The 12,756-nt window shown below is 40.7% G+C and overlaps 1 protein-coding gene across 5 annotated transcripts in view; it reads right to left on the reverse strand.

Annotated features, from left to right (window-relative positions):
• mta3 (metastasis associated 1 family, member 3) overlaps nt 1-12,756 on the reverse strand; it is a 192,208-nt gene that overhangs the window by 95,919 nt on the left and 83,533 nt on the right. For all 5 annotated transcript variants that reach the window (XM_059985759.1, XM_059985758.1, XM_059985761.1 and 2 more), the window contains exon 7: nt 7,149-7,251. In XM_059985759.1, coding sequence (XP_059841742.1) covers nt 7,149-7,251 — 103 coding nt within the window. The remainder of the gene's footprint in view (nt 1-7,148; nt 7,252-12,756) is intronic.

Below are 12,756 nucleotides of genomic sequence, written 5' to 3' on the forward strand. Positions count from 1 at the left end.
TTGAGACTTTCCCAGTAGATCCCGAAAAAAATGGAAAATAAATACACAAATACTGTTGAGGGATTGTTTCTGGATTGCGGGGTTTTAGCTCCATTCTTTCTGCCCAGTGCGCATGCGTGTAGCTCCCGCGCACCACACAGTGTACTTCACTGGTCCCCAACCACTGGGGCCACGAGGAAATGATATGAGTCAGCTGCACCTTTCCACATTCCCTATCACGCCCACTGTTGAACCTGAATCCACGTGAGGTCATCAGTTGCCTAAACACAGTGAAATCTTCGCACCAGGGATCACTGGTAGGCCTCGCGCGGCTGGCAGGAACTGCCGTTGCTACCCGACTGGAGTGCGGACAGATGGGTGCCAACTCTAAACCTGCTTAGCACACCGAATGTTCGTGGCGAACCCAACTCTAAAATATTCGCAGACGACCTAATTCGGGCTCAGGGCTTCATAAGTAGCAGAGCAGCTACCTCGCTGCGATCTACTGAAACAAACTTTTGTCGGCCGATAGATCCTACAAGGGGGGCAGGCACATGCCCTGTTGCATGACACTCTTCGCTATGTCAGTCGCTCTCTCCAGACTGCGACTGCCGCGGCCCTGGCATGGGAACAGCCGCACCTGGCCAAGGCATCTGGTGGCGGGCGGGTGGGAAGCTATCTAATGAGAAAATGAAGCCCTCAAAACTGCTTTGGTACCCTGAGTCCAAGCACCCTGCACTTAAAGACAAACCCATTGAGTTTTTCCACCGGAAAAAACATAAGCAAGCAGGACAGAAGCTAAGTGCCGACAGCCGCGAAAACTAAATTGCGGAATAGACTGGCCACAAGGAACCTGCTTCAAGTATCGTTGTAGTCCGGTCCTGATTAACATCCCCCCCCCCCCCCCCCCCCAGTCCGCAAGAATATTGTCAATATTAAACCGGTCCGCGGTGCAAAAAAGGGCAAGTACTCCTGGTGTTTATACATTATTTCTACTTCCGGGTTGCGGGGTTTTACTTCTGGTGTTTTCTGCCCCGGTGCGCATGCGTGGAACTAATTGATCTGGGGTCGGTCTTGCCTTTCATTAAGGCCGAGGTAGGGGATCTTGGGCTTAAAAAGGTTGGTGACCACTAGGATACACTTTGATAATAAATGTATTTTGAACCTTTCCCTGGTTATTTTGTGGCCATGAAATAAAATGGGATACATGACAAGCTCAGGTGCCGGTACAGATCAGAAGACAACCCTTTAGAGAAAGCACTTAATGACTGCCACATCAGAATTGTCTTTTGCATAACAATCAAAGGATCATAATAATCCACACTATTTGGGACAGAAATTTTTCCTCAAAACACTAGTTCTCAAAAGTGAAAACTAAAGCAATTTTAGTGTCTGATTGAAAGTGACATTCTAAAAACACCTTTATTAAAAGTTTTGCAGATGTCAAGCCTTTTTGCATATTTTGTTTCATGATCTGAGGACCGCCTTTGAAAATTGGTTTACGAGAAGTGGAGAATACACCTGGTCAGAACCCTTCTTAGAAAGTTCTGGGAATTCTCAGAAGGAAGCACAATGGGATCATCTTTGCCACACTCCCATTGCTCATGGTTGGAAAAGCTGTAGCCTTGTCTTTATCTGGACCTGCCATTGTGAAGGATGGGAATAATCTTGGAGCTCCCCCTACTGTGTAATTACCCATTATTATCCAGTTCTAGATATCATGGGAATGCAAACCTTCGATTATGATTGATTGGGTGTGACATCACTGCAGGGTGTCTGATGCCTGTGAAAACACCAAAGGAGTGACTACTTGTGTATATTTTGGCCAACGTTCAGCTTCATCATTGTGGTTTTTTGAGGCAGACCAGACAAAATGCATGCAACAAATTACCCTTCCTGACAACTAAAAAATACCATCTACCCAAAATGGTCTTGGAGAACACCAGAAAAGGCAAAATAAATCAAATTTTCAGTGAAGATCATTCTACAATGCTGATGGATATGGATTTCAACTTCAATAAGTGTGAAGATATGCTTTTGGGACATTCAGACCAGGACCGAACCTATACAGTGAATGACAGAGCACAGATGAGTGTTGTGGAACAAAGAGACGTGGGAGAACAAGTGCACGGTTCTCTGAAGTGCCACACAAGTAGGTGGCGGCGGGGAGTGAGAAAAGGATTTAGCATGCTGGCCTACATCATTCAGGGCATCAATTTTAAGAGTAGGGAAATTATGTTGCAGTTATACGAGCTGCTGGTGAAACTACACATACAGTTCTGTCAGCCTGCTATAGGAAAGTCTTTATCAAGCTGGAGTGAGTGCAGGAAAGTCTTACAAGGATGCTGCCTCAAGTAGACGGCCTGAATCATAGGGAATGTTTGGCCACAGTGCATCTTACTTCTTTGGAACATAGGAGAATGACAGGTGACCCTGAAAGTGTGTATAAAATCATGAGGGAAATGGACAGTCATTTCCCCAGGAAGGGGATTTCAAAACTAGAGGACAGATACAAGAGAGGAAATGTTTAAGAGACCTAAGAAGTAACTTCTTTATACAAAGGATAGTAAAAACTTCGAGTGAGCTGCCAGAGAAGTAGTTGAGGCAGGTACAATGACAGAATTTAAGAGGCACTTGGACAAGTACATGGATTGCTTTGGAGAGTGTGTAGACGAGCAAACTGCTTGGATTGTAGCATGTGCTGGACAAACCGGACTTGGTTGCTCTGGAGTGGCAGAGGCTGAGGAGAGTCCTGATAGAAGTTTATAAGATCATGAAACCATAGATAGACAATATTAGACAGCATACATTTTAAGTAAGAGGGGTTAAGTTCCAATGAGATGTGTGGAGCAAGTCTTTTTGTTACACAGAGAGCAGTGTGTGCTGGAATGTGCTCCGAGGGATAGCAGTGGAGCAAATATAATAGAGGTATTTAAAGAGACTCTTAGGTAGACAGGATAGTTTGAAATTTGTGGATGAGTATGTAAGTAGCAATTTTCTATTTTGTTATGCTTGTCATCCCTTGTTCCTTGAGGTGAAAGCAACAGCAAGTGTACGTTGACCCATCGAGGAAGAGTAGAATAGAAGGTTATTAGTCAGTAATACGGGAAGTGGAAGGAAGAATTTTGGAATGAAAAGTGGCAGTGACCAGGGTTGTTTAAAATTTATATTAACAAATTAGACTTTGCACTGCACATCAAACAGGGGAAGGCTGAACAAAGTGCAATAAAAAAAACTAAAAATGGAAGTGTGATTGACAAATTAATTTTAACACAGGTATCTGGAGTGATATTGGTTAAAAAAATAGGTCATGTATTAATCAGAAAATAAGAACCTAAATGGTTAAAAAAGCAGATAGATCAGAAAAAAAAAGATGAATAAGCCCATAAATAAGGTAAGCACAATATAGATCTGAAAGCATCAAATTTATATTAAATTTGCACTGAAACTTGGTTGGACAACATTTAAAAGTACTCTCTAGAATCCTATTGTCAATATTACAATAAGGATATAGAAGCATTTCAAAGGTTGCAAAAACAATTTAAAAGGGTATATCACGACCGCAAAGTTACAGCCATTAAGATAAAATGGAACGATACAGCACAGGAATGGGCCCTTCAGCCCATATGTCTATGCCAGCCAAGACATTTTTAAACTAACCCCATCTGCCCGTTTGTCTTCATTTTCTCCCTGTCCACGTGTCTGTCAAAATGCCTCTTAAACCTACATTATTATATCTTGTTTCCATAACTTTCCCTGGCAGTACATTCTGGGCACCTCCCACTCTGTGCAAAAAAATTTGCTTTGTATATCCCCTTTTCATCTTAGAACTATACACTCAAGTATTTGACATTTCCACCCTGAGAGAAAGACTATCTCCCCGATCTATGTCTTTCATAATACACTTCAATCAGGTTACCCCTCAGCCTCTGACAGCTCAGAGAAAACAATCCAAATATTCATTACCTGTCATAATAGTTAATACTCTTAAATCCAGACTCTAATATCCTGGTGACAGCAAGTGTGCTATAAGCCTCCATTACCACCCTATTAGTCAATTTCAAGAAGCTATGGTCATGGACCTGAAGATCCGTCATGGTCATGGACCAATTCTCTTGAGGGTCCTGCCATTTACTGTATACATTGTTCTTACATTTGATCAGCCAATATGCAAATATCTCACTTGTCCAGATTACACTGCTTCTGTCATTTCTCACTCTCATTACCAATAGGCCTACACCCTGCTGAATTCTTTGACTGTCTACCTCACTATACTCAACCCCCTTGCCAGTTTTTGGGTCATTTGCCGATTTTCCAATCAGACCATCTTTCATTCAAATTGTTTACACACATCACAAACAGACAATCCAGCACTGATCCTTACATCACACTACTGGTCACAGGCCTCCAGTCAGAATAAGACCCTCCACCACTACTCTCTACTTTCTATCATCAGCCAGTTTTGAATAAAATCTACCATATCTTGATCTTCTGAACCAGCCTTGGACCTTGGCAAAAGCTTTACTGAAGTCATGACCTCCACAGCACAATGCCATGCTGACTATCCCTAAAATGCCACTCCTTTTCAGGATGGTAGTGGATCCTCTCCCCAAGAATCATTTCCAGTCATTTCCCTACCACTGAAGTAAGATTCACCAGCCTATAGTTCCCTGGTTGATCTCTATTGCTCTTCTTATACAGAGGAAAACAGTGGCTATTCTTCAGTTTTTAGGGATCATATCTGTAGCTAAAAAGAATACAAAGATCTCTGCCAAAGCCCCAGCAATCTTCTCTCTTGCCTCCTTCTATAACCTGGGATAGATCACATCAGGTCCTGGGCCTCATCAACTTCAAGGCTGTTCAAGAGTCCCAATACCTCCTCCTAACTGCTATTAATACCTCTCTGATCTGTTCTCCTCTATTTCATTCACCCTGGTGAATATAGATCCAGAGTGTTCATTTTGCACCTAACCAACTTCTACTGGCTCCAGACATAAATTTCCTCCTTTGTCCTTAAACGGTCCAACCATCTTTATAGTTTCTCTTGCTTTTTTAAAATGCCTTGGGATCTCGTCAATCCTACCCACATAAGACATTTCAAGGCTCTTTAGCCCTCCTGATTTCCTGTTCAACTTCTCTTGCTTCCATTGTGATCCTCAAACAACTTGTCTGAGTTAAGCTCTTAAACCTAATAAATGCTTTCTCATTAAATTTGCAAAATCACTCATCATTCAAGATTCACGAACCTTGCCAGTCTTTATTTCTCACAGAAAAAAGTGGTCCTGAAATCTAACCAGATCGCCTTTAAAGGACTCCATCTATCAGATGTGGACTTGATAAATAGCTCATCCTAATCTACTTTCCCAAGCTGCTGGCTAATACTGACCTAATTAGCCTTTTCCTAATTTATCACTTTCCCCACAGAGGTCCAATCTTATCATTACCCATGATCTGAGAAATTATGGAGTGGTGATCACTGTTTCCAAAATGCTCTCCCACTAAAACACTGATCACCTGGCCAGGCTCATTTCATGCTACAAGGACTCTTCACTGGTTGGACTATCAACATACAACATTAAGAAAAACTCGGAAGGCACCTAACAAATTCTGCCCCCTCTGGCACCAAGGGGTACACCAGTCAATACTACATAAATTATAGTCATCCACGACAACTACCCCGTTGCTTTTACATCTTTGCATAATCAGCTTACATTAGTGTTTCTATATCTCCTACTAGTTATTGGGGGCGCATAGCATAACCCAACATGGTGACAGCTCCTTTTTTATTCTTGAACTGTACTCATTTATTCTCAGTGTTTGTGCCTTCCTGGATGTCATCTCTAAGTGACATATTCCCTAATCTGTAGTATAACTCCCCCAACTTTTTACATCTCTCTATCACCTGAATCCAGGAACATCTGAATCTCTTAAATGCAATCCTGCTGTTCTCTCAACCAAGCCTCTAATATGGTTCCAGCACCATAGATCCATGTTCTAGTCCAGGTCTCATTACTCTTGTGTTTATACAACTGTCAGTGACATAAATCACTGGGTTGAACAGAAACATACACAACTGACCCTATTTAAAAACTGTTTGCTCTTAGTACAGTGTAGTGTCCAACAGCTACACACAGAAGTATACACAAATGGTGATAAGTTAGAAATTGTTTGGCATAGTCCCCTGTCCCAAATAAAAAAAGGGAGTTCTGGATGTTTTCTCAACTAGTTTTGTTCTTTAAGAGTTATCCCAAGAAAGTAGTTGCCCTAATTAACTGGAATCCATTGTATTCCTAAATATGATCTGCATTGTCTGCGCATGCATCAAGAAATGGGAGTTGAATAAAAGGCTTGCATTTATTTACTTTCTCCCCCCACATGAATTCCAGGAGTACTAATTTTATTCTGGATGTCAATTTTTTGGTAAGTGATTTTTGGGTAGTGATTTGTGAATTCTGCATCATTACCCATGGAATGGGTAGAGTGGGTGAGGGCTCCTCCATATAAAATGATCGTAAAAAAACAGGGAATTTAATGCTAAGCCACTGAGTGAGAACTCTGATTAAATTATGTGGTCAAAACAAGAAAAATGATGCAGTTAATGGAATGAAATGATAAGTACAGGAGAACAGAACTGGTAGATTTTAACTGGCTAGGATGGGAGGAGAGTCAAATACCATCAAATTGATTGAGCCAAATGGTATGTAGCTGCGCTGTATATTTCATGAAATCACATGTAATATCTTTTATTGCAAGATAAACCTAATGGAAAATGTAGATCCTCTCTTCTAACTAATCCTTGTTAACAGTTTACTCTGAGTCATTATACCACAAAAACAAACCACCAAAGTTCTGCAACAAAGTGTATTATAATTTATATCTCCTTGGGGACAGACTTACTAAAGCATAATTATTTGCTTTGCTATTGTTATGCTTTAGTGACTGTACATGTTGAATTTCATGTGTATAAGTCCTTTGGATCTCTTTCAGTCTAATTGTTATTTTCAGAAGCCATGCAACCAACTTCCTAACGTGCACTCCTTTGCATTTATCCATGTTGTATAAATTCACTCTAATCTAATTCATTTGCGTTTGTATTGAATCAAAGAGCATATTTCAGTGTTTTATTAACTAACAGTACAAATACAACACACTTTACTTCCTGAACTCACCGTGCAACTACCAGGAACTGATCTATTTGTCGATCACTCAAAGGGTTGTCAGGATCCCAAACCTTAACTTCCATCTTCGATTGATCTCTGGAATCTGATTCACCTACCAAAATAATGAAAGAATATAATCAATATATCTTCACCAGTGTAGGAGGGTTTCTCAGTTTGGGCTAGCGGCATTGCTGCACAGAACCTACAGTGCAAAGGGTTTTCAGCAAATTCAAAAGTGATATATCGAGATGCAAAATTACCGCGAAGGTTACGATCAACTGCTTACAATCAAATATGTTTTGAGAAAAATCAAATCTGAATGAACTTTTCTGCCAATCTTTGCATTTTATTTGGTTAAATTTGCTCTTTGCATAGATTGCAAAGTAAAACTAAATATACAGAATATTAGAATAGGTTTTATTATTTAGAACAAATCTGTGCAACTTAAAAATAAGAGCAAGATATATATATTCTTTTTCATTTAATTTCACTAACATAGCTAAGCCGAGTGTGAGGTTGGATTGATCTAAGCACCGGCCACGTTTGGAAAGGTTGGCCATGGGTCAGAACGAGGTGTCGAGGTCCAGTTCCAGAACGTATCAATGCGGTGGGGCCCAGGTCCTAGTGCAGGGTGGGAGGGGGAGGAGGTGCAAGCTGGTGTTTCAACAATTTAAATGCCGGGCTAGGTGGGCTGAAAAGGCTAGGTGTCAGAACTGGAGGTGGGAGTCGCACTGGGTTCACTTGCTGCTCCATGACGTTTACTCTGCTCTCCGTGGTGCTAAGGCTGAGGCTATGTCCTGCTGCAGTTGCTCCAGACTTTGTGTCGGGGAGCTTGGCTACGATTTGCTCCACTATGTGACGACCTGAGGTTGAGGCTATGCACTTTGGGGCTGTGGACTTACTGTCATTCTGAATGCTGTTGCTTGCTTTTATTGTTTGCACAATTTGTGTGTGTGGTTTTTCTCTCTCTCTGTGTTTTGGGTATTGGTCTTTCTTTTAAACTAGGTTCTTTCCGGTTTCTTGCTCTTTGGTTGCCTGTAAGCAGACGAATCTCAAAGTTGTACAATTTATACATACTTTGGTAATACATGTACTTATCATTCTTTAATTCAATCTACCAACAGTGGTAGCTGAGGTGAAGTTAACAATCATGTATTACAAATGACCATCATTTGTTTTATGTCTCAGAATTACAGAAAGGTTAAAACTGGAGATGGCCATTCAGCCTGGACACTGAATCTGTAATGACTATGTACCAGCACAACTCGCTAGTTCCACACCCTAGCCTCTTCAATACTTCCTTGCAGTTTTTTTCTTACCATATATTTAATCCAATTCTCTCTTGAAGACCACAAAGAAAGCTGCTTCTACCACACCTGCAGGCAGGGCATTCCAGGGTTCAACAACTTTGCATTAAAAAGCTTTTCCTCACATTACTTTTTCCTCTTTCCCTTTATTTTACACTTTTGTTGCCTCCATTGACTGAAACAGTCTCCCACAAACCATTCTGTACAGAACATCATCGTTTTATGTATTTCTCTCAAATAGCCCCTTGGACTTCTCTCATGAAAGTAGTTACAAGCCTTCATAATCTATCCTTGTAGTCCTTCATCCCAGGAACTAGTCACATAAATTCTTTTTGTACCTTCTCCAGCACTTTCACATCGTTCCTATAATATGACAAGCAGAAATGAACATTATAATCCAGCTGAGACCAGATCAATATTTGCTGAAAGTTCAGCATGACTTCCCTACTTTTATAGTCTAGCCTCTATTAACAAAACACAGGTGTGCATGCCTTATTAACCACTTTCTCTATCCACGTTGTTATGCTCATAACCCCCCACCCTGATCCCTCTTGCCCCACACCTCCTTTTGGATCTGTACCATTTATTCTACATTGTCTCCCTTTGTTCTTCCTTGCAAAATCACCTCACAATTCTCTATATTAAACTTCATCTCATTAAACTTCATCAGCCGGAAGGTCATTACTGCCATTTCTGAGGACTAAGGCATTGTTAAACCTCACCTGCCCTTTCTCACAGCCTGCTTAGATGTTCCAACAATTTATCATTATCCTTTTCATGGTTCACAATACAGCCAAGTTTTAAGTCATCCACAAATTTAAAAATTGTGGCTTGCATCTCCAAGCATAGGTCACTAATATATGTATGTATATATATATATATATATATATATATATAAAAAAGCAATAGCCCTGCATCAATCCCGAAGAAGTATAACTTCTCACTTTCCTCCAGTCTAAAAAGCAACTATTAAACATTATGCTTTGTTACTTAGCCAACTTCAAATCCATGCCATTAATGTCCCTTTTATGCATGTCTTACCTTTGCTAGCACACCTGTTACAAGGCAACTTATCAAAAATTGTCTAGCATTAAGATGGATAAGTTCCCACGTTATTAAGAAGCAAGAGATTGCTGAAGCTTTGAACAAGATCGTTGCATTTTCATTAGGTGCAAGTATGGTGCCGAAGACTGGTGGTTAATGAATGTTGTTCTTTTGTTCAAGAAGGAAATTAGGTGTAATCTAACAAATTATAGACTGATGAGTCTTACATCAACATTAAGAGACAAGATCTTTAGGGATAGGATTTATGAGCACTTAGAGAAACATGGTCTAATTAGGAACAGTCAGCATGGCTTTGGGGGGGCAGGTCACATTTGATTAATCTGGTTGGGTTTTTCAAGAAGGTGATAAAGGTGATTGATGAAGGTAGAGCTGTAGATGTTGTACATGTGGATTTTAGTAAGGCATTCAACAAGGGACTCCATTGGAGGCTCACCCAGATAATTAGTATGCATCGGATTTATGGTGACTTGACTGATTAGATCCAAACTTAGCTTGACTACAAGTAGGCAGAGGGTTGAGGTAGTATGTCCTGCTCTGAATGTTTGGCAGGCTTCTGTACTGGGCCCACTGTTGTTTGCCATTTATTTAAATGTTTTTGATGAAATGTGCTGGGATTAGTGAGTAAATTTTCAGGTAATACAAAGATAGCTGACTTTGTGATTTGGGAAATTGGTTTATTATTGCTACATGTACTGAGATAAGGTGAAAAACTTGTAATGCAAATCATTCATACAGATCAATCCATGACAACAGACCATTGAGATATACAATGTAAAATTACAACAGAATGCAGAATAAAATGTTACAATTTCAGAGAAAGTGCGGTACCGTGAGGAACCAGTGAGATTTTAACTCCTGTAGACCCATTGATAGTGACAGACAAATTGCAGTGAGTCCAGGTCCTTGCTTAGGCTGGAGTTGATTCTGGCCATGACGATCCTCCCAAAGCACCTCATTACAGTAGATGTGAGTACCACTGGGTGAGAGTCATTGAGGCAGCTCACTGTGTACTTTTTTGGCACTGGTATGATTGTCACCTATTTAAGCAGATGAGAAATTCCAAATGCAGTAATGAGAGATCAAAGATGTCCTTGAACACTCCAGCCAGTTGGTTGGCACAGATTTTCAGTGCTGTACTAGGTACACCATCAAGGCCTGAAGCCTTGTGAAGGTTTCCCCCCATGAAAGCTATTCTGATGCCAACCTTAGGACAAAAGCAATACCTAATTCAGTATGCCAGTTTTTGAATACAAATCACTGTTCAACATCATACCCTCAGTACTAATCAACAAGATCCAAATCTGGGACCTCAGTACCTCCCTCTGCAACTAGATCCTTGACTTCCTTAAACACCATCTACGACTTGCCAATGACACTGCAGAACTTCAGGTAGTGATTAGGAGGCGTACAGGATTGAGATAGATTAACTGGTTGAGGGGTGTTGCAACAACCTTGCATTCAACATCAGTAAGACCAAGGAATTGACTGTGAACTTCAGGAAGGGGAAGTCAAGGGAACACACATCAGTCATCATCGAGGGATCAGCAGTTTCAAGTTCCTGGGTGTCAATATCACTGAAGATCTATCCTGGGCCGAAAGTATTGATCCAAATACAACAAGGGCAGAACAGCAGCTATATTTTATTAGGAGTTTGAGACAATTTGGTATGTCACCAAAGACTCTCACAAATTTCTGCAGGTGTACTGTGGAGAGCATTGTAACATGTTACATCACCAGCTGGTATGGAAGGCCACTACAAAGCACTGGAAAAAGCCGCACTAAGTTGAAAGGTCAGCTAACTTCATCATAAGCACTCGCCTCCCAGCATTGAGGACATTTTCAAAAGGTGGCATTCATCATTAAGGACCACCATCACATAGAATATGCCCTCTTTCTCATCAAGGGAAGAGGTACAGGTGCCTAAAGACACACATTCAACATTTTAGGAACAGCTTCTTGCCCTCCCCATCAGATTTAAGGGAGCTAGGGCTTTACTCTTTGGAGAGAAGGGGGATGAGGAGACATGATAGAGGTATACAAGATATTAAGAGGCATAGATAGAGTGAACAGCCAGCACCTCTTCCCCAGGGCACCACTGCTCAATACAAGAGAACATGGCTTTAAGGTAAGGGGTAGGAAGTTCAATGTGGATATTAAAGGAAGGTTTTTTACTCAGAGAGTGGTTGGTGCGTGGAATGCACTACCTGAGTCATTGGTGGAGGCAGATACACTGGTGAAATTTAAGAGACTACTAGACAGGTATATGGAGGAATTTAAGGAGGGAGGCAGGAATATGGAGGAATTTATGGGAGGCAGGAATATGGAGGAATTTATGGGAGGCAGGGTTTAAGGGTTGGCACAACATTGTAGGCCAAAGGGCCTGTACTGTGCTGTACTATTCTATGTTCTATTTCTGAATGGATAATGAAGCTATGTACTCTACCTACAGTAGTACAGCTGTAAAACAACAAATTTCACCACATATGCCGGAGATACTAAAAATGATTCTGATTCTAATTCAAGATTGCAGATTGTTTAGTGTAATTTCCAGTACACGTGAAGGATGTACAATGCAGCATAAAAAAAACCCACAACATGCATAAATATATAAGTTAGCTTATATATACAAATTGATTATACAGTTGCAAGGAGAAGCTTGTGAACACTTTGCAATTACCTGGCTTTCTGCATTAATTACTCATAAAATATGGTCTGATCTTCATCTAAGTTATAATAATACACATACAAGCAATCTGTCTGAACTAGTAACACACAAACAATTATTTCTTCTTGTCAAAACTGAGTAAACTATTTAAACAATCGGTCTAGGTTCAACAGATTCTGAAGCAGGTGGAAAAAGAACCCAAGGGTAACAGCAAAAGACCTACTGAAATCTCTAGAATTTGCTAAAGTTTCTTTTCAAGTGTCTGCTATAAAGAAAAAATACTGAACAAGAATGGTGTTCATGGAAGGACAGTACATGAGCAGGGTGGGAAAGGTCCTTTATGATGTTACAAGCCCTTTTCTGGCACCTTTCTGTATATACTCCATACCCTTGATGGTGGATAGAGTGGTGCTGGTGGTACATCCATCAGACAGTCTTGACTATCGTTTCTGCCGCAGTGCAGTTTCCACACCGTGCAGTGACGTTTCCATACCATACCATGCTGTCTGCTGCTCATCTGCAGAATGATGCGAGTATAGATGTGCATAGTCCAGATCTCTTCAGTCCCCTCAGAAAGTAG

Source organism: Hypanus sabinus, chromosome 12 (genome assembly GCF_030144855.1).
Source record: "Hypanus sabinus isolate sHypSab1 chromosome 12, sHypSab1.hap1, whole genome shotgun sequence".
Lineage (NCBI taxonomy): Eukaryota > Metazoa > Chordata > Chondrichthyes > Myliobatiformes > Dasyatidae > Hypanus > Hypanus sabinus.